The 23,626-nt window shown below is 42.1% G+C and overlaps 1 protein-coding gene across 1 annotated transcript in view; it reads left to right on the top strand.

Moving 5' to 3' along the window:
* LOC141015602 (corticotropin-releasing factor receptor 1-like) overlaps positions 1-23,626 on the top strand; it is a 65,351-nt gene that overhangs the window by 40,174 nt on the left and 1,551 nt on the right. The window contains exons 6-13 of the mRNA XM_073489733.1: positions 6,191-6,297; positions 12,489-12,609; positions 14,019-14,172; positions 15,555-15,615; positions 17,187-17,259; positions 19,979-20,064; positions 20,250-20,385; positions 20,642-20,683. Of these exons, the coding sequence (XP_073345834.1) occupies positions 6,191-6,297; positions 12,489-12,609; positions 14,019-14,172; positions 15,555-15,615; positions 17,187-17,259; positions 19,979-20,064; positions 20,250-20,385; positions 20,642-20,683 (780 nt within the window). The remainder of the gene's footprint in view (positions 1-6,190; positions 6,298-12,488; positions 12,610-14,018; positions 14,173-15,554; positions 15,616-17,186; positions 17,260-19,978; positions 20,065-20,249; positions 20,386-20,641; positions 20,684-23,626) is intronic.

Here is a 23,626-nt window from a genome sequence, read left to right on the forward strand (position 1 = left end):
GTGAAACGTCTCTCATCTGTAAGGCGCAATCTAGACAAGAAACCACAGATGAAAAAAGATTTCATCAACTTCATGCAAAAAATATTCGATGCCAAGCAAGCAGAGCCAGCTCCACCACTAACAGAAGGCCAGGAATGTTGGTACCTACCCTTATTCGGCGTTTACCACCCACGCAAGCCAGATCAGATAAGAGTAGTGTTCGATTCCAGTGCTAAACATGAAGGAGTTTCTCTTAACGACGTGCTCCTTTGTGGTCCTGATCTGAACAACACCCTTATGGGGGTCCTGATCCGTTTCCGCAAAGAACCAGTTGCAGTTACTGCAGATGTGCAGCAGATGTTTTATTGTTTCACAGTCTGCAAGGAACATCGAGATTTTTTAAGGTTCTTCTGGTATGAAGACAATGACCTGAAGAAACCAGTGAAAGAGTTTCGCATGACAGTCCATGTATTTGGCAACAGTCCGTCACCAGCTGTTGCTATTTACTGCCTACGACGAGCCGCCTCAGAGGCAACAGAGTCCACTCCTGAAGCAAAAGAGTTTGTCATGCGCAACTTTTACGTGGATGATGGACTTGCATCATTCCCCACTGAAACAGACGCTATCAAGATCTTGCAGACGTCTCAAGAAATGCTGGCTGAGTCAAACATCAGACTACACAAGATAGCATCCAACAGCAGCAGCGTCATGAAAGCCTTCCCCACAGAAGACTGGGCCAAAGGTGTTAAAGACTTTGATTTTGGAGGAGAATCACCGCCCCTACAGAGAAGCCTAGGTCTCGGCTGGGACCTAGTGACAGACAGTTTCACCTTCTGTGTTTCTTCAGAGGAGAAACCCTTGACTAAAAGAGGTATTCTCTCCACAGTGAACAGTCTATTTGATCCCTTAGGCTTTGTGGCACCAGTTACTGTGGGGGGAAGGAACATAATGAGGGAGCTTTCTGTTGAACAGTACGATTGGGATGCTCCACTTCCAACAGCAAAACAAGAACAATGGAAGCTCTGGAGAGACTCCATGAAAGAGCTGGAGCAGCTTGAGATCCCAAGACCTTACGTTCCTGTTTCATTGGCTACACAGACTCAGTACAGACAACTTTGTGTTTTTTCAGATGCTTCTGACATTGCCATAGCAGCTGTTGCTTACTTGAGAACTGTCTCCATGACAGGAGAGTATCATGTGGGCTTCGTCATGGGAAAATCCAAACTGACGCCGCGTCCAGCACATACAGTCCCTCGTCTGGAACTCTGCGCTGCCGTTTTGGCAGTCGAGATGGCAGACTTCATTAAAGGGGAAATGGACATTGACATTCACTCAGTGCAATTCTACACAGATAGTAGAATTGTGCTTGGTTACATTAACAACATGTCACGCCGATTCTACGTCTACGTCTCCAACAGAATCACACGAATCAGGAAGTCTTCTCATCCACACCAGTGGCATTACATCAACACTGAACAAAACCCCGCTGACCACGGGACTCGGCCACAAGCTGCTGCAGACCTCAAGAGCACCAACTGGTTTTCTGGGCCATCGTTTCTGTCAAGGCCACAGCAAGAGAACACTGCTCCTGTCGACAACTTCGAGCTGATACATCCAGACCAGGATCAAGAAATCCGTCCTGAGGTCACAGCCATCAACACAAAGGTGTCAGTGGCAACAAAATATCTGCTTGGGGCACAGAGGTTTGAAAGATTTTCCTCGTGGAAGTCACTGGTGCGGGCTATCTCCAGATTAATCAAGAGAGTCAGGAGCGAGGTGAAGGCTCCTGACAGCGAAAGCAGTAAAGGAGAAGAAAATGCTCAAGCAACAGCTGTGATCATCAGAGCAACGCAGCAAGAGATTTTCTGTAAAGAGATAGAACATCTTACCAAAGGGGATCAAATCCAAAGGCAAAGCCCTCTCGTGAAGTTGTCACCATTTCTGGATCAAGATGGACTACTGAGAGTCGGTGGTCGCACATCCTCAGCAGACATGTGCTTTGATGATAAACATCCTGTGATCATTCCAAAGACGCACACAGCCACACTATTGGTGAGACATTATCATGATCAAGTTGCACATCAGGGACGTCATTTTACAGAAGGTGCCTTGAGATCAGCCGGACTGTGGCTAATTGGGGGAAAGAAACTTGTTTCTACTGTTATACATAAATGTGTCACTTGCAAAAAACTCAGAGGTAAACTACAGGAACAGAAGATGTCGGAGTTACCAGCAGACAGACTGTCATCGTCGCCACCATTCACTCATGTTGGAGTGGATGTCTTTGGCCCATGGACCGTGACGGCTCGAAGAACAAGAGGAGGCCATGCAGAGAGCAAGCGGTGGGCAGCCATGTTTACCTGTTTGAGCACCAGGGCGGTGCATATTGAAGTCCTGGAAACTATGACTACTGCAAGTTTCATAAATGGTCTCAGGCGGTTCACAGCAATCAGAGGACCCATTAAAACACTCAGATCGGATCGAGGAACAAATTTTATTGGAGCGTGTAAGGAACTCAACCTTGACACAGAGGATCCTGATCTGCAGACACACCTCCATGATAGCAAATGCACCTGGATCTTTAATCCTCCTCACTCCTCTCATATGGGTGGAGTGTGGGAGAGGATGATAGGCATCGCTCGACGCATCCTGGATGCTCTTCTCCTCAAAACAAGCACATCCCACCTGACACATGAGGTGCTCACTACCTTGATGGCAGAAGTCACCGCCATCATGAACTCAAGACCATTGGTTCCAGTATCTGCTGATCCTGATGCTCCTGCAGTTCTTACTCCATCAATGTTGTTGACACAAAAGGCAGACATTCTGTCTGCACCTGAAGGTGACTTTGATGTAAAAGACTTCTCTATTAAGGACTGGAAAAAGGTTCAAGGCCTCGCCGACGCCTTTTGGAGGAGGTGGAGGCAAGAATATGTGTCAACGCTCCAACCCAGAAAAAAGTGGCACACTGACAGACGCAACCTGCAAGTAGGAGACGTTGTTTTACTGAAAGATTCACAGGCCAGAAGATCTGAGTGGCCTACGGGACTCATTGTTAAGACTGTACCCAGCCAAGATAACAGGGTACGCAAGGTGGAAGTTAGGGTGGTTAAACAAGGTACTCCTAAAGTGTATTTGCGACCTATCTCAGAGGTCATCTTACTTTTCCCTAAAGACAACGTGTAGTGGTATAAAGCATTATACCAGGCGGGGAGTGTGCTGCCCTCTCTGGCATGCACGTCTTTGCCACAAGGTGGCAGTACTGCTACAGAGGTGGAAAGAGTTAGCCTAAATGTCAGGAGAAGCAGTCAGTTTGCAGTCAGTTTGCAGCCCGAACTTCAGCAGTGCCAATTCAAGAGTTAAGAGAACATATGCCTGTGAGTATTGTATGTAGTTGAATGTACAGTTGAATAGTAGTTACTGTAACCGCTACTGGTGTAAGATGGCGTTCTGTTAATGTTTTTACCGCTGTGACGATGCTAGTTTCGTTAGCCTGTATATGGCGTTTTCCATTGTATGTTAGCATTGAGCTAGCGGACTTTATTTTCATCTGTTATAATTGAAAAGGTTAATGGCTTTTCTGTAAATATGAATGCTGTTAAAACTGTGTTGGTTGAACATCTTTATTACGTAAAAACAATACATTAATCCCGTGTTTGTATGTATTTCAGTTTTACAGTGATCTTCCATTGAGAGTAACAATAAATCCTTGAAGAGAGAAAACTTGCCTTTCATTGAAGAACTGTTAGCTATCTGCCAAACGAAACACACCACGTTCAGGGAGGGCAGAATATAATCTGTCACTCTATATATAACTTTAATCATTTTTATTATATTTTGTAAACTGTCTTTAATGTGTTTTGGTATCTATTTGTTTTATTACCTGTATTTTTTAATTGTTTTTATTTACATCGATGATCTAACTAGTGGGTGGGTGAGTGGGAGGAGAGGAGATGTTTCAAGGGAGTCCTGAATGATGCAACCAAACTAAAACATTTGCATGTTAGAAATCAATAAGGATAAAAAATAAATAAATAAATAAATAAAATAGAGGTGGCAGGTCAGAAAGAGCTCTTATGACTCATTTTGCAATCATCAGACGAGTCCCTTGGAAGGAAATGACACATAATCAATTTCTTGTTTAGGTTCGAGGACGTGGGTTTCAGTTCCCGTGAATATCTTTCGCTCTATATGTTTATATAAGCGTCAGACAGACATGAAGCACTTTACATTCATGAGTCAGAGAGGAGAGAGTCGGCGTCGTTGACTTTCAGATACGGTGTCATGTCGTCCGTCCACTGGAGACTTAGAAAGAGTTAAAGATTTGAGCTGCCGCACCAAAATAAAGTGAATGGGAGAGATTACGTGTTTCGGGGCGGGTGGCGCGGGGATTAAACATGCCCACATTTAATCTCGGCGTAGACACCAGTAGGTTACATAAATCCACTTACAGCACAGATTACTGTTGGTAGCGTGGGGGAAATCCGATCACAATGGATATCTGAGCCACAGACAGTGGTCCTAGGAAGAGATTCAGAGAAAGATGTGTCCACGTTCTGAGTAAAATATTTGGCTACAGCAGCAGTAACAGAAAACCTCGTGTGGATACTACATGTGTGTGTGTGTGCACGTTCACCAGCCTCCTGGTATTCATGTTTAAAACCAGGAGGGAGGCCAGAGGGGTGACAGTTTGATTATTATTATCATGGATGCAATCCTGAACAGGCCTCTGTGTGGAGTAACATGACATTTCTAATAGAAAATTCAACAAGAAAAGATATAAGAATGAGGCAAATGACCACAATAAAATGCAAAACGACTGCAGGGACGCAAAATGACGGAAAAGAGATGAAAACAGCTACACAGAGACGGAAAACACTCACTGAGGGACAGAAAACGTCCACAAAGGATCAAAAAATGACTTCAGTGACACAAGAAATCCATAAAGAGATCAAAAATGACCACTGAGAGACAAAGGATTATCAAAAACAAACAAAAAAAATGACTACAGTGACACAAAATGACCACAAAGGGACACAACAACCACCAACAGACAAGTGATTGATTACAAATAGACAAAAATGACGACAGTGAAAAGGAAAACGACCATTAAGAGACAAAAAAACAACCACAAACAGAAAACAAAACATGCACAGACACAAAGTAGCTGTAAACGGACGAAAAATGACGACAGAGGAATGGAAAATGTACATTAAGAGACAGGAGACGACTACAAACAGACATAAAATGATCACAGACGGACACAAAGCAAGTACAAACATACAACAAATGACCACAAAGAGACAGAAAATGACTATAAACAGACAAAAAAGCTGCAGAGAGATGAAAAAACCGACGAAGACATAAACAACAACACCTAGGAGACAAAGTAAATGACCACAAACAAACAAAAAACAGCTACAAAGAGATGGAAAACGACCAATGAGAGACAAAAAATAAGCTACCACAAAATGACTCACGCGACACACAAATTGACCACAAAGAAATTCGATAAATGACCACAGACATGGTGAACAACTCCAAAGAAACAAAAACACACCCCCAAACTAATTAACAAACTAACGACTGCAGTGACACAAAATGACCACAAAAAGATGCAAAACGTCAACGAACGACCACAAAATGACCACAAAGTAATAGAAAACGACAACAGTTGCACAAAACGACTACAAAGAGATGAAAAACATCTGTGGAAAGATGAAAAACATCTGTGGAAAGATGAAAAACAACCACTGGGAGATCAAAAAACGACCACAAACAGACAAGAAACGACTACAAAGCTGTGTCTCTTTGTGTGTGTTGCTGTTGTGTAGCAGCTGTGGGGGGTCCTGTATGTGTGTGTCAGGGCCTGTGTCTATTTGTAGTTACAAACAGCTGCTGGTTATTGATATTATGTCATATAAGAATGTTTCAAGTTGTTTGTTTGGCCTTCGTTTATTAAGCAGAGTAAACAGTGAACTATTAATAATGTACACGGTTTATTTCTGCCTCTTTTAAACTGTGCCAGGCTCCTCTCGTGCAGTCACAAGTTTCTAAACTCGTCTCCGTTTAAAAAAAGAAAAAAAGCTCAGCAGGAAACGTAAAGATGAAAAATAGTTAGAAGAGGATTTTAAAGTCTGTTTTCTGATGTTGTTTCTGTGCAGCGGAAACACCCAGAAGACTCATCCTGTGTTTCTCTTTCCCCCTGCAGAAGAAAGGCAAGATGCACTACCAAATAGCTGTGATCATAAACTTCCTGGGTCACTGCATCTCAATGGTGGCTCTGCTCATCGCCTTCTTCCTCTTCTTGTGCTTGAGGTAAGTGCTGGTCTCGCCGCCACCAGTCCGCTGATAATCCCGAAGACATCCTTGATGTGACAGAAACGTCAGTATTCCTAAGATCCCTCGTTCAAAGCGCCTCTCGTTCTTATTCAAAAACCGTTTGGTCATGGGATGAAACATTCTCCTATCTCAATCCCGCAGATGTGAAGGGGTTTAGACGCCCGCAAAAAACTAGGGCACATTTCCCCCCGCAAATGGGAACGATATACCCATCTGTACTAGCGGGGGAAAACCAAAGCAGCCGTGTGGTCTGCTGGGACAACCGGTGGAGGTGGAGTGGGTTTTCTCCGACGAGCCGAAGCAAAAACCGAGAGAGAAAAAGGTCTTAGCACCCTCAACACCGCGGCTGCTATCGATCCCCGAGAGACCACCGGGGTGAGAAAAGCGTGAAAGGGCACAGAGAGACATAATAAATAGACGTTTTACAGGACGGCGTTTATGGACAAGCCTTGTTTGTGGGCCAGAGCGGCTCGGACAGAAAGGGAGAGAGGGGAGGACGGGTTTCAGCTGGCTAAAAATGGCACCGGGGTGGTGGAGGAGTTTGGCATTTATTACTCACCTTCTTCACTTTTTAATGAGATTGAGAACCATTTAAGGGGAAGGTTGCCGCTGCCAGAGTGATGGAGAGTAACGTTGACACAAAGGGATCGGAGCCCAGAGACGAGCGCTGAAAAGTTCATCCTGAAATCACAGAAATGGCAGTTGGAACAGCCTAAGCTCCTGTTAATGTGACATATGGAAAAAATACTAACTCCAGAAATAAGTTTAAAAGTTAACACAAGGAGTTTCTTGCTTGTAAGAAGTAAAAGAAATCTGCCAGTTGACCATATTCACACCAAACATAATGTGGGAATGTGGCAGATTGTTGTTTCACAGCTTCCTGATTGATCAGACACTGAAAAGACAACAGTGAAAGAAGCAGAGTTAGTTTTCGTCTGTCCTGTCGAGGTCCAAGGTCCTTCAGGATATTCAGTATCTTTTCACTCGGTGATCAATCATGTGTCTGGTGACTGACAGTTGGACCGCTTCAAGGCTTGGATGGACATTTCTGGAAAATATCTGGTTCTTTAATTTAAAGTCAAAGGTGGACAAAAACGTGGAGAAAGATAAAGTACTGGACATCATGGTTGCAAATCCTATAAACGTTAGAAATCTGAGAAATTATCATTTCACTGCTCACAATACACGATACCATAGGAGAGGTGTAAATCATAAATAATTCAAAATATCTTGCATTAGTGGCCAAAAGGTTTAAAAACACTGACGTTGTTTTTAATTGGCATATCAACATCAGATTAATTGGATTATTCCAGTGCTTTATTTTTCTCCATGTCTTTTGTCCACCTTTGACTTTTAATCAAAGATATTTTATAGAAATGTTCATCCAAGCCTCGAAAAAAAAGCCCCAAACATCCAAGAAGACCGAGGACATTTCACCTCTACTTTCCTCTCCACACTGGAAGCTCTGAGTAACTCCTCTCCTCGCAGTCGGGCTTTAACCTTGAGAGTAGTTTGATTAAATTCTTCAGATGGCCGTGATTCAGGAAGCGCGAGGGCGAGCACAGAGATGTTGTAGCCGTAGACGACGGTTAGCCTTTACCCTCCCCTTCCCCACCTGTGTTGTTGGATCAGGAAGAGGAAGACATTAATAAATTAAACCGGGATCACCTTCTGTTGGAGGGTGATTTCAGCAAACACACCTCTGACCCGTCATATTGCTGCACCATCCATCCCACACACAAGCTGACGGGGAGAGTTTTATAGAGGACGGTTCAGACCGAAGACTCACGACACGACAAAATCGTTTGAGAACGTGCAGAGAAAAGTTACAGGAGGGTGAACAGAAGTTTGTTTGAAGAGCGTCAGTGTCAGCTGGACAACAGCTGGGTGTCAGCTGGACAACAGCTGGGTGTCAGCGGTAAGTGCTTTTTAATTCTTGTTTCTGTCTCGTGAAATAGTTGAGCAGAGCCCAGCAGTAAAATGGTTAAAACTACAGGTGATTGACCACCGAATTTGATTGAGATATAATCTTAAACCTGGATTATACCCAAGTTTAGATTAAAGTTGTGTCATAGATCATATTCAGCAAAGTTTGTCTGACGTGAAGCTTGAGGACTGTGCATTGTGTGGCATGAAGAGAGACATGCCTGCTTCATACGCTACGTTAGCATTAGCAACGTGCATTGAAAGCTTGATTAAATCTAGTGCGTGATACCGCCAGGATTAGATAGTTGAAAGAAAATGTCTCCAAGATGTTTGTTGCTGTTTCAGGATTATTTGAGGCCTTGCCTATCGTATCGTGATACACTGTCAAACGGTAACGTTAGCCAGGAAGTAGATGAATGCTAACGTGAGCTGGTGTCCAACGGTAGCTGATTGTTTTACCTTTAAATATGGTCCGATGGTTTTTCCCTAACCCTGAGGCGGGAAAAAAGATACGTTTTTAGGGATTTTTTGTTATTTGCTAACATTGACTGTTAGCCCAGATGCTACCTTGGACCCTTAGACACATTCAAGCTAGCTTTATTGATCATTGGCAACTACAGTTGTGTAAATTGTTCCCTAAAATCCAACCATCTCTAATAAGATCATCATTTTCAGCTTCAGTCTTGCTGTGAATCATTGTGGAAGTGAGTGCGGACATTATTTTCCGTGCTGTTATTGATCGTTTATGTCCAGTAAGTATCCTGCATCTTTATCCCACCCTGCTGCATTTATTCATCAAGCATCAGCCAATCCTTATGTTTGTAACTGTGGACTATTCTCTGCATCTTGTCAATGTCTCGTGAAGTATTTTATTGCAGTAGAAGGTCAATAAGAAGATCAATTCACTTTGCACACAATACAACCGCTTCTCCAAACAGCACGTCTGGGAGCGCAGGAATGGATTATGTGACATGTGAGCTTCCCGGAGCAATACGTTTAAAAAAAGATCGTTCATTTCGAGAATACATTTGTTTTAAGCAGACCAATAGTTTGAACGTTTTCAGAAGAATTGATCCCATGAAACGGCTGATCGTTTTTGTACAGTAATCTGAGGTCCGGTCATGAGCAACACTCTCCTCTGGCGATGTTCTTCCTTTCATACACGCATGGTTATTGGATGAATAATTAGTATACGTCCCCAGCGCAGGATGAGTCATCAACATTTTTAATGTGTTTCCAGGAAGTTACAAACTCTAAAATACTGATACTGGTGTATAGGTGAGCTATGGAGCAAGACACAATTGATAAAAAACACTTAAACACTAGTTTCATGGGGACTTTAAAGTTATAATATTGTGTGAAGAATGTGGAAGTGGAAAGATAATAGAGTCGATGATATAAAACTGACACGCAGAAGATTAAATCTTGTCCAACCGCCGTGAAACAGCTGCCGGAGTCGACATAATATCAGAGGATGTCTCGGGGACTTGCAGGAAGGTATCACCACACTCGTCGTGCAGCAGGTCCAGGACGATCTTGTCACAGTCTCGGGCGGGAGGTCAAGAAGACACGGCAGCAGTCTGACAGTATGCCAAAGACATTTCCCATCATCCTGCGTGGCTTTGATAGCCAGTAGTTGAAGACCCTCTGCTCTTGTGAGAACTCAGCTGGGTTTTGAGGATGTATGTCTTCAGCGGGAATGCCTGATCCGTATCCTCCGCCGTATGTTGTGACCTGCTGGGTTCATGGAAAGAGGTGCTGGGTCTGGAAAATTTGGCATTCCTCAAAATCTGACGGATTAACGTACAGGAATCTGTAGCTTCAGTGATTGTCAGTGATTTGTTTCTCATCTGACGCTCCGAGGCTTTTTCCCACTCATCTGTGGTGTTGAAGATTGAAATGATATATGGTTTAACTATGTCTGTCATTACAGAGAAGAAGAGTGAAGAGCCAGAGAAGGTGATAGAGGAAACTGAAGAGTGAGAAGCAGCTCCTAACTTAGGGAAATAAGAAAAAAGGACTTGAGTGGAATGACATCAGTGTCTTTGCAGACCGATAGCCCCATAACTTACATGATCACTGACGTTACCATGGCCTATATGGCTCCCCTCAGGAATAGGTAGGTGGTAATAAAACACTAAAAATATCTGGCACACAATAGCACAGTATGCAAAGTGATTTTGGGGACATCTGGTAGCCTAGAAACATGCTGGTTTCTCTTCAACAAAATGTCCTATTTGAGCTTAACTTTGTGTCCCATTTTATGTAATGAATTCAGGTAAAATTGGGACAGACGCTCAAAAACAGTTTTCCAAAAAAAAAGTGAAGTGTACTGTGGAAATACTTTGACGAAAATGAAACATCCTACAAACACTTTGGTGTTTTAACGTTATGGTTTACCTGCCACACAGTTCCTGGAACAATAATTTTGTTTTTTTGTATCATTTTCTCATCGTCGTTATCTCAGACCAATATAATGACTGTTAACCCAACACTGCAGTAACATGTTGGGTGGTAGGCTGCTCACAGGAAACAGATAAAGAGCTGTGTATATATTTATATATGTGTGTCTGTGTGCACTATTAGTAATATAGTACTACTAATACAGAACTAAAACATATAGTATATAATCAAAACTAATATAATATATATGGTAGCAACATAGTATTTTTAGCACGATACGATATGATATAAATAATGTTGGGTATGTAACTACCAGTGGTCGAATGTAACTAAGTACAATTTTGAGTACTTGCACTGTACTTGAGTATTTTCATTTTATGCCCTTTTATACTTGTAATGTACTGCAGTTGAGGAAATATATGTTTTACTCCCCTGCGTTTACTCAGTTACTTCGCAGATTCAGATTACTAATACAACATATAAATGAAGTAATAAACGATGATGTATTATTATAGGTTGAGCAGCAGTAAATAAAGTAATTAAACTTTACCAGCTGCCATAATAAAGTGATGAACACATTATATTCAGTATTATATGTCATTATAAAATGGCTCATTCTGTACATGAGCGCTTTTACTTTAAGTATATTTTGAAGCGTTTGTGCTTTTATTTAAACGAGCGTGTTAACAATCTGATTACTTTTACACTTTCATTCATTTGTGTGCCTTTAACAAAGACGTGTCCGCGGGAGTGTTCGTCTCTCCTCTTGATTAATACACATCGGGCCGGGCTGACCCCGGTGGCAGGATGGAAGTGAGGTCACGCAGAGTAATGAATACGACTCCCCTCTCGGTGCTTCTGGCTCAGCAGCCGCTGCCTTTCTGACACTAATGGAAACTCCAGTAACAGTGTAGCACAGAGAGGGAAATTAGCTGCTGGTTTGTGGGACAACACGCTTTTTATAAATTATAAGTTTGCTTGTTTTTTTTGTACCCTGGAGGCTGTTTTTTTTACTTCTGTGTAATATTGTAATTATTCAAAACTACAGCCTTTGTTGCAGCATCTCTGTGCAGCTGTTATTGTGTTAATGAGGCTGTTATTTTCTTCAAGAGATGCACGGTTAATAAAAATGTGGAATAATACAACGTCTCTGGAAAATTCTTGCTCATGCACGTCTGCTCCGTCAGCACAAAGCCTCTGCAAGTGACACCTATTAAGAATTCATGCTACTAAAAAATAAATCATGCCATTCATGGCTGGCAGAGGAGGAAGCAGCCTTTGCTGGCTGATAATGCCGTCAGCTGGTGACAACAAATGAAGCTGTCACTACAGCGACCGAGGTTGGTTTGTTCTGTCCGTTGACTCGTGTGCTTCTATTTTCGACCGCTCGCTCTGAGGCAGTTAAGCACATTTTAATTGTATCCTAAGGTCGATTTATTTACAGCATTAAAAAAACATCAGACGCCGAGGACATGACACAAACGGGAGCACAAACAGTGGGAATGAAATGTTACTTCATATTATATCAGAGGTGAGGGGTGCCGGGGAGTGATGGGAAAATGTTACTTTGAGGCTAAATCTCTTCATTATTCATATTCATCAGCTTCATCTTACGTTGTTTCCGAGCTTAATTAAAGGCTGATCTCATAGCTGAGAAAAAAGGCAAACACTGTGAGTTTAATGTCTTTGTTTAAAATACGCGAGAACACAGATTTAATTCGGATCATTTCCACCAGTTTGGTCACATGTTTTGCTTTTACATTAAACTTTCTTCTCCGTCTGAAGTCATTTTCTTTTCCCCGCCGCTGAGTTTTTATTCTCCTTTGTTCGTCTCACAGGAGCATCCGCTGCCTGAGGAACATCATCCACTGGAACCTCATCACCGCCTTCATCCTGAGGAACGCCACCTGGTTTATCGTCCAGCTGACCATGAGCCCCGAGGTGCACGAAAGCAACGTGGTACGTGTCATCTGTTGATCTTTAATACATACAAACAGCAACAGTGAATGTATCCACTCGGGCTCAGGGGGGATTACTCGGTTGAAAGGACTATATGGTACAGATAATGTCATTTTCAAGTAAAAGTCTGAATAAAACAAAACATTCTCATACCTAAACAACTAAATAGGTCGAGTGCCGTTGACTCCCAAAACAATATCTATCACCTTTCCACAAACAGGCAAACCGGACCTTCGTCGTGGCTCAGTTGATTGGGTTTACGCAAGAAAACTACTTGGTTAGGTTTAGGAAAATATTGCGGTTTGGGTTAAAACAACTACGTTACACGTACAACTTGAGTTACGTAAGATATGTAATGTAAATTAACGATGTTAGTCGGTTAAAAGTACTCACCTATGACGTTTTCTTTCACACCAGACGCCAACACGGCCTCCTGGGTAAAAGTCCTGTGCATGTTTGGCCCAACTATCCACCTCCGTCCTCCTCTGTATTCAGACTTTGGCGCTCTTTATACCGCTTTGCCTGACGTCCTCCTTTGCTGCTGTAATAAGTACTACAGCCACTAGAGGTCGCTGCTTTTCAAGAAACGTAAATATGGGTTGTAATAAGCTGCTTTCACAGTCAACCTATATATTCATTTTTTCTGACGAGGACTGGCCGGAGTAAAATGTGTCGATATTTCGTACACGTGATGAAAGAAAATCCTCGTTGGGGAGCTGACTGATGTTTATTTATTAAAGTTTATGAAGAATTGCAACTTCAGGTTTAAGCCCCACCTGTTCCGTGTATAGATAAAAGCCTTTATCCTGTAAATGGTTTCTAATGTCCTGCTTTTGTGATCAAACCTGAATAAAACTGATCATCCTTCACTGAAAGAAATCATTAATCAGCTGTAATGCATTGGACTTCTGAAGCATGACAGGCGACACATTTGAAGCACTTTCTCTCTGTTAAAAAGTTTGCAAAATTCTTCCTCTTTGGTGTCTTCAAGGATGGTGCAGCAGCTGAGAAGTCACGACTTCTGCTATCATGAACTTCGGATAATAGGCGTCAAATTAAAGCAAGAAAAAAGTGCAGTAATGTGATTTTTAAGGTGCTGTGAGCCTCCAGAAGACTTTGAATACTGCTCGTCACACTTTCTACAGATCTGTTAACTCTTTTGAAAGGAAAGAAGAGCATATCAGAATCTGACATGTCGCTCCAAAATCTCACATAGATGTTCAGTTGGTTTCAGATCTGATGACTCTGAAGGCCACAATTATGTGAGCCCTCGTAATAAGTTATTGCCGGTGTGTGTGCAGCATTCAAGTATAAAGCTATAAATCTTCCTGATTAAATGATGACAACTTGAAGAAATACTGTATTTTTGAGGAACTATAAAATGTTAACCAGGAGAATTCATTTGGTAGGTTTGGTGTCGTCTCGTCACCGCCTCCTTCAACTATTTCCACTCCACCAACTTCTTCTGGATGTTTGGCGAGGGCTGCTACCTCCACACCGCCATCGTCCTCACCTACTCCACCGACAAGCTGCGCAAGTGGATGTTCATCTGCATCGGCTGGTGTGAGTAAAAAAAAAACAAAGCTGTACAGCTGGATGAAAAACCTTGGATGTGGTTCAAAAAATGCGGTTTTACGGGGACCTATGCGCCAGGTTAGCTGTTTCTCCGTTTCTCCTGGGCTCCGGTCACCGTTCACAGTCCAAATATCAGCTTGAGAAGCGGAAATGAAGTTGGATTTGATACATTTTTGTAAAAGCTAAATCATCATCAGACGAAAGATGAATCCAAGTTCTGGTTCCGCTGTTGCATTTGAGGCCGATGTGTTTCACCTCTTTTGCTCTCCACACCCACCGTCCACCTGCCAGGAACCAAAGTCCGCTTTAAAAGTGACGGAAACGGAAACCAGAACACTTCCGATATCTAAATCTGGCGCCTTGCTTCCAGATTCTGCATTCATATGCAGATATGTGTTTATAGAGATTAGAAAGCAAATAATTGTATTTTCCTAAACTGTTAAGCTGTTCGTTTAACCGCAGTCACTTTGGGTGCATTTCATCTCGGCAGAACAAACCGGAGGTCAGATTCAAATTCAACCCAACAATGGGAGCCGTTGACTTGATGGAGATAGCAGGATTTCATGTGGCAGCTGGGAAATGTATTGGTGTGGAGTTCACTAACACCCCGTTTCACACTGTCAAACTAAACTATGTGCTGCTGAGATTAGGTGTATTGTGCCAGCTGGATTACATTTCCCCCAGGGCGGCGTGAAGCCTCCGTGTGAAGAGGAGATGGCAGCACATTTCAGAAGAAGGGCCGTGAAAAAAATAAATAAGATCAGATTTTATTTGCTTCGCTTAGCTTTGACTCGGGCTTCAAGAGCAGAGATATTATTAATGCAGGGCGGTATGGACAAGACATGAAAACAAGAAGACAAATTACATTTTTCAAGTAATCCGGAGCTGTGAGCCGAGATTTTCCTGAGGTTTTTTTTCATTACACTGATGACAGAATATCACTAATGATGTGGAAACTGTCCGGAGACATGAGACGTGCACGTGTGACGCGGCAGCTGGCAGCGTCTTCATGCTTCTGTTAGTGTCATCTAGATGTAAGTAATGGCTGTTTGTCCGCCTTATTATAGCCCCTTTAAGTCAGTAAGCCAGACGCTCACTCTGCATCATCGTCAACCCGGAGAGTCCAGCTTTTCATTCATTCACAAAGGAAGATTCAGATGGTGACAAGTCCTGGCTCGCATCTGCGGATCACGGAGCACCAGCAACAATTGCTCTTGACAGCGTTTGGCAGGCGCTGGTGCAACGCTGAGGGAAAAAAAAAAAAGACAAGGATTTCATATTGCAGCAATCCCTGGAGGGATAATTTGTGATCTGAATAGCGGAGAGAGATGAAAGAAGAATCACTTTGTCACTGTCTTCTTTTCCTTCAGGTATACCGTTCCCTATCATCGTGGCGTGGGCCATTGGGAAGCTGTACTACGACAATGAGAAGTAAGGCCTTTGTGATGTTGAGATCCTTCTGAGATAGTCGACGAACAGTCGGTGTGTAATAAAAGGACGAGGGCAAAGTCAAACTGTATTGCATTAAAGAGATGGATGTCTATTAATAACCTGCTTTAATCACATTTGCATTGTACACTATTCTTAATTACACGTGAACCCTGCAGCCAGTTTCTCTCTGATTGGGAGTGCTCGGTGCTTGATTGATGCAAGCGTTTAGAGAGCTGTGAGAAAGGTGGAAAACATTTTCTCACTCTGATCAAGTCTCTAGTTTAAGTCCTTAAAGGACAAGGCTGGTGATATTCTGTTCTCTTTGTTTTTGGGAATAAATGCCACAAAGAGATGACATTGAACTGATAAGAGCTGCGCTGAACACTTCAACGCTTCATTCATTACGTTGACATTCAAGGTTTTAATTAACATTTAAGTGCGGTGTAGTTTTTTTCACGTGCATTCAGTCTGTTTAAAGCCAGTGTGCACAGTTGTATGTTAAAGTTCCCATGAAGTCGAGATCACTCGACTATTCACCAGTATCAGGCCCAACAGAGGCAAAAAAAAAAACAGTGTTTTAGGTATTTTAGAGTTTGTAACTTCCTGGAAAATCAAAATGTCGATGACTCATCCTGCACTCGGGGGCGAAGTCACGGCCCTAACATTATTTCAGGAAAACTTTGTCTGGTAGTGAACGGAGAGAGACAAACAACGGTCACCAAAACCTGTAACTTAAACATTGTAGAGCTTTCACATACCTGCAGTCATCAATATGAACAGATTTATTGTGATTTTCATCTTTCTTATTACCTTTTCTGAACCGAGTTGGCGGCCATGTTGGTGTTGAGCGAGACAATGTAGTTCAATGAGCGGTTTAACACAAAACTAGATGATATTTTACTTAAACTACAACAAACTGAGACTTTCTGGACTTGGAAACTTATCTTTTAAACTGACAAACATCATATGTGTGATTCATGACACAATTCAAATGCACACAGTGCTCAGATGGTCGAAAAGCATGAGGTAACCACAGACCTTGTTTCAGACATTTAACTGAAAATCAATTCAACTAACTCAGACTTTGAGACGAGGGAACTGGATGTGCAAAAATGTGAACTTTGATTTTAGCTGGTCGAACAGATACAGATAATGAGATACGTGCTCATTCCTATATTATATTATTTTAATTCATATTTCAAGCATTTTATAACCAACCTTCATTTTTCTTAATTTCCAGTGCAGCAAGGAAGGTTCCTTATTCTTCTCGGTTCAAGACAGAGACGCTAATTTCTTGCTAATTATTGCAACCGGATCATTTTTATTTGAATAAGTCTCATTACACTGGCATTTTCAGGACTCAACTCTGAACTGAATTACGCTCTATAAATTATATTCTAGTAAAATTACTGACTGGAAAATGTGTTTACACTCATGAGCACAAATTAGGAAATTAGTTCCAACACGTCGGGAACTCGGAGGGGAATTCTTCCCGGAGAAGATGAGTGACAGCGTAAATACATCGGCCTGTTAGTGCCGAACATGGCTGATTGCCTCTGTTGACATTGCAGGTGCTGGTTTGGGAAGCGAGCTGGCGTGTACACAGACTACATCTACCAGGGTCCCATGATTCTTGTGTTGGTGGTAAGAGTCTTTTTATTTTTTAATTTGTCCTTCAGCTGCACTCAGCCCTGAGCCTGTTTTACATGTCTTCCTCTGACAATTAGTCTTCATTATGTCTTTAAAATGCCCGGCAGGTGTGAAATGTTGGAAACCGCAACACATTCTTCATGTTAGCGAAGATAAATGTGAAGCCCCTGTCGAGTATAACGTGCTGCGAGGCGTGAGAATCTTTTGGATTCCTCGCTGAAAAACAAGAATGAAATCCAAGCATGTGCTCAGTCTTGTGAGGAGTTATCTCTAACACGGGGTCAGTTCCACACCCCGAGGGGAGGATTATCACGTTTTCATTATTTCATCAGGTGTTCACGATTGTGAGGCTGTGTGTCGTCAGTAAACCCTTTAAACTCTGCAGCAGAAACGGTCCAACAGAGCCTACTTTGGTATTTTTGCTGACTGTGATGATATTTCTCTGAGTATCTTTAAAAGCTCTTTCACCACGTTTTACAACGCGTGTCACAGGACGTAATGACATCATCGCGTAGTTACAACATGATCAGACGGAAGATGAAAGTCTGAGCTTCCTGTTGCAAAAAGAATGAATGTTCCTGTTGTTTTCAATTTAAACAGGATCATGTAAACAACTATCTCCCGCTCCGTTTTCTTAGGGTTGATTGAAAATCCCCCTCATCAGCATCCAGCTCCACGTTCAGGAGCTAAATGTTGAATAACAGCAAAGGGGAAAGATGCTATAACATCTTTTACCAGACATCATCCACATGTAAGACCTATCCTTCAGCTTTTAGCTGTTTTTGTGACTCTCCCTCACCCTGCTAACAGACTATGTGTTGTAGACACTCAGCCCTCCGGCCAGGCTCATGTGGATGATCCTGCAGATTTTCGGAGATTGTCAGGGGAGTCAGCCCGGCTCCTTGTACAAGCTTTAGTCATCTCTCGTCTGGACTACAGTAACTCCCTCGTGGCCTGGCTTCCAAAATACTGTCCTCAGTCGTTATCCACATGCATGCCCTCACACTCTGACCACTACCTCTCCTCTCGCTGTGACGATTTGCCCGTTTTTCTGCTCAGTTTGGACTATTTCGTCCCTGCTGGCTCTCCCGTGGTGATGTGACCTTCCCATCCTTGTCAAAAACAACACATCGCCTCATCTTCTCTTCTTGTTTGAGACAGTCATCTCTCCAAGAGGCACTTTATGTTCTGTCTCTCATGCCGTACTCTTCCCTAAAGCACACATCTGCCTCCTTAAATATCTCTTTGCCTCTTTCACAAAAAAAAAAAAAAATCTGCAGTCTTGCTTTCAATAGCGAGTTCTCTCAGGCTTTTATCTCTGTGCTTAGCACTTGATCCTGCAGGATCATAGTCCGGTCATCAGAATATTTGTGGTATCTCCCGCCAGGGTGCTGCGGCTGTGAACTTTCCATGCCTCCCAATCGCCGGCTTTTAATGTCAGTAAAAAAACTGATGTACTGCTATAACGAATAAATAGCCCACAGGATGTTATTAGAAATGTTAACGTAAGCACTAATACTTGGGGTTATTAAGGAACCAGGAGAATGGAGGGTTCTTGAAAGACTGCCATGCATCTGTTCAGCTCAAGGTCAGGTCGACTGGCCCTGGAAAGTATTCCTGCAGCTATTTTTGCTCCCACGTTACATCATTCACACCTATTGCACGAGTTAGGCTATTGATTTTTTCATTCATCACATTGTGGGAACATATTCTCAAGGAGCACTTCGGATCGCCAAGAAACAGTTTACTGCCTCGAGCATTTACGGAAGGATGAGGCCGAGGAAAGCCGACAAAGATTTGATCGTACTGAACACGTATCATCTGTACAGCTAAAGCCTGATGCTGTTGTCCAGAAATCCACGTACACCATCCTGCTGCCACGAAGAGTGGTGGAAGAAGTAACTGGATCTTTGTAATCAAGTACAATATAATACCATCATGGAGAAATACTCACATTTCAGCACATAACCCTCCTGTAACTATGAATTGAAGTGTGTACACTGGTTAATTGGTGTCGTTTTAAGGTGTTGGTAGGTTTGTTACCTTTGGACAGAGCCACGCTAGCTTGTTCCCCTTTGTTTCCAGTCTTTATGCTAAGCTAAGTTAGCTAACGTAGCTTAGCTTCAATTCTCTCATCGAACTCTCAGCAAGAAGCGAATAATGTTTTCCAAAGTGTTTTCCTTGACCTGTGCTTCTCACTTTGTGTGCTTTGGGTTAAACATGTGTTTGAGCTTATATGGTTATAATCACAGTTTTCATATATATTCGAAAGTGTGTCTGAAAATTAAACAAATGAAAACAAATAAAATCCCAATTCTGAAAACAAAACACTGGCACACTGGTGATTCATGACACAATTCAAGGGGGATCAGGAAAGTATTTGTCTAAGTCTTTCTGAAATAGGGTCCACGGTGCTCAGATGGTCGGAAACTGTGACCACCGGACGTTTTTTTCTGTGTTTTGCACAATAAAAAAGGGAAAAACAAAGTCTGTGTTAGCATACAAATCTTAACAGTAATTTTTCTACTTATTTGACATGTTTCTTTATTTCTAAATGTTGTTAAATGTTTGTATATGAGCTATTACTAGGCGAGGGTTCCTCCATAGTTGAAACCCAGTGGCTCCTGAACATAAACCAGCCTTTATTTGACATTAATAGACACTGTAATGTCTTTATAAAGAGCCTCGCGCTGCTGTGTTGTATTTCCCACAGATTAATTTCATCTTCCTCTTCAACATCGTGAGAATCCTCATGACCAAACTGCGAGCCTCCACCACATCAGAGACGATCCAGTACAGGTACGTTCAACGTCACCTGATGTATTCAGAGAGAGGCTCAAGAGAGGGAACGTTTCAGCGTACACACACTCAATAATTCATGTTTTACACTCTATCCGTTGAGTGTTTTCTCTGTCCGGTGCCTGTAGACAATCGTCTTTCCCGTCACGGTTGTGTGATCACCCGTGTCTTCATCTTCTCCGCAGGAAAGCCGTGAAGGCCACGCTGGTTCTTCTTCCTCTCCTGGGGATCACCTATATGCTGTTCTTCGTCAACCCGGGGGAGGACGAGATCTCCCAAATCGTCTTCATATATTTCAACTCGTTTTTGGAGTCCTTCCAGGTATGATTCAGCACGCAGGCTTTCAGAGACAGGCAGAGTATAATGTCATTGTGTGGGTGTATTTTTTTTTATATAAAGGCTCAGTAATTGTAATGAGTGTTCAGTGGCATCACAGCGCTCCTCTCCAGAGATGATTGAATGAGTGTAACCGGTGTGATTAAAACAGGATCAGGGCGTTGTGATGTTCTGAATGCCCTCCTCTCTGATGTTGTTTTGTTCCTCTCTCCACCTCCCTCCTCTTCCTCTTCTCACACAGGGCTTCTTTGTCTCCGTGTTTTACTGCTTCCTTAACAGTGAGGTAAGCACATTTGCATCCGCTTAATTGATCTAACATTTTCTGTTGCCCCCCCGCTTCAGATTATTATTTTTAATACCTCTCTTCGGGCGTTTCCACTCTCCCTTTTGTTGGCTGTTGCTGTGTGTCGTTGCGGGGAATTGAGCGATGAAGCTCGGAGCACTTATATTTAGGGCACAATTAAGACTTGTCATGTTCTGACGTAAGTGACATCACTTTCTACGCTTTATGACAATGTCAGCACGAATTTGGCTCCACGGACGAATCGGGGGGTGAAACCCTCTCAGAATAGCACCGATGTATTAATATGCATGCATGCAGAAATGCAGCCCTTGTGTTTAATGCATGACGTTATTATTATTAATGTTACGAGGAGTAGTAGTAGGTTTATTAGTTTCATTAGTATGACTGGGTTTATTAACGTTTTATGCTTTGATTTCTGTTTTGGGAGACGGACAGAGATACATGCACACATAGACGAACACATTTTTACATCCAATAAGTATAAAGTGTTGCTCCTTCCTTGCACAAATGAAATAATAAAAATGATATAATTCCTCCAAACCTCATAATCCTCCACTCCACCCTGTCTGTAATCCACATCCGCTCTTTGCACAATCACACCAGATGTTTTTCCTCGCAGCTAACAAGCGTGCTAATGTAAACACTTATTTCATTTTTTTACACCATACAAACAGAACAAAACAGTGATAAGAGGGGCGAAGCAGATGTTACTAAGACGTCACTGAGCTTTAGGTTTTAACAGCAGATCTCCTCTTGAATCAAGAATAAACCTCAGCTTTGCTCAGAGCTCAGCGGTGCTTTAACTACCGGACTTGTCAGGTTGATCTCTGCACTCGTTTCATGTCTGAAGAAGGGCCTGCTCCAAAAACGTCACACATGGAGATAATAAATATTCATGGGATCATTGTGTATCTAGTGTGTGGGCCAGGGATGCACGATATATATCGGACAGATAAATTATCGACCCAATAATGGAAAATTTACATTATCGATTATCGGCAGATAATTCAAAGCCAAATTGCTTTTGTTGACTTGACAAGTGCGGCATCGTCACACAGTAATTGGTGGTATGCACCTTTAAAGTTGTTTTGTGAGCATCCAATAAACACAGAGAAGAAGAACAACAAACACGCTGATGTCACGCTCATAACGGCAAACTGCTGCACCTGTGTAGAGCCACGCAACGTAGACAAGAGCCACACGTGTCGTCACTGGTGTGAACTTTTTTTACAAGAAGAACAGAACATGAGGGAAGAAGTCTTCAAGGTTAACCATAAAATCTGATCACAGCTGTGGAATATCTTTGCTCACTACATCTTAGCCTTTCTTACACTCAGGTGTGCATGAAAAAGCATGAAAATGTATCATATCGGCTGAAGAAATCCATATTGTGCATCCCCAGCGTGGACTGCTCCAACTCTGGCTGAGGAGTTCGTGTTTGTGTTGGACTCCATCAAAGTAGGAAGCTGCTTGAGAAAATAGATTTTTTTCATTAAAGGTTTTATCTCATTAACGACAGCTTTTTACCCAAAAGCGTAAATTAACTTCCATCGTGCTCGCCAAAGTTTCGATCATTACCCTTTTGGCTAAAACCGGAGAAATACGGCCTGACGTCACTGAATTGATCCTAATGGTGCCAAATGAGGCAGAAAGCAGACATGTGGATAATTATAGTGTCACTTGACCTTTTTTCATTGTGGTAATGAGGTTTATTTTAGATCCTCAGGTTCATCAAGCAAACCGGCTGGTTCGCCAGCTGAATCATAACGCGGATGCTGACGTCTGAAGACACAGTAATCACTTCTTCGCCAGTTATTTTCTTGAGTAGCGTGAGGATGTAATATCAGCTGACTGCTGCCCTTTGGTGACCGTCCCACACTGTGTTCGCCGGCTGGATGATGAATGAATATCTCATCATGAGGCGTGTTGTAGCTCCAACAAGGGGCTTAACCAGCATGTGTAGCTTACAGAGGATATTGATTTAGTGTTTAGTTGCAGGCTGAGAGAAGCAGAAAAGCAGGAGGGAAGAAATGAGACAGATGAACGGAGGATACCCGGGGTCACATTCAAGAGGAGAGGAAAACATTTAGCAGTGGAACATGCAGAGGATTAAATGATCTGACTTTGCTCTGGAGGACAGCAGCCAAACAAAACGCTGGTTAGCGCACTAATGAACCGAGCAGTAAAAATATTATTATAGTGTGTTAAAATGACGTTCGGTATTTTATCTGGATCAGATTTGAGGCTGAAGCTCGATGAAAGTATATTGTGATCAGTGCAGGCGGGGATGCACAGAGGTGGACACAGGGGACGATTGATTTTGTGAATGGTAGAGAGGACGAAGCCTTTTAAATCATAATTAAAGTGATTTATAGCTTGTTGTTACTATAGATTTAATGTTTACACAATACATCAAATGATTGGAGCTCAGTTTTACAATGCAGAAAATATAAAACAATTACATTAATTTAAAAAATGTTAAAAAAAATTATGAGATACTGTCGTTACAGTTACTTATTTTTACTTACAATTCTGCATTAAAATGACCTATATATATATATATATATATATATATATATATATATATATATATATATATATGTGTGTGTGTGTATTTGTTCATCTACCTTATCCCAAATGTTTCCAACAATGTTCAAACCACAGAAATCCACAATTTCATTCAAGGTAACACAATAAGATGACACTAAATACACCAAAACAGTTGCCTCAGCTGCAAAAAACTATTTTAATAATAAATAAATCATTTCGAGTCATTTCTTTAAAACAAATTCTCTGATAAATGTTGGTATGTTCTGGTTTCTTTCCTCCTCTATGACAGTAAACTGAATGTCTTTGGGTTGTGGACAAAAACAAGACGTTTGCCAAGAGAATGAATACTGCAGCACTTCTTTATTTTAGATC

This window comes from Pagrus major, chromosome 20 (genome assembly GCF_040436345.1).
Source record: "Pagrus major chromosome 20, Pma_NU_1.0".
NCBI lineage: Eukaryota > Metazoa > Chordata > Actinopteri > Spariformes > Sparidae > Pagrus > Pagrus major.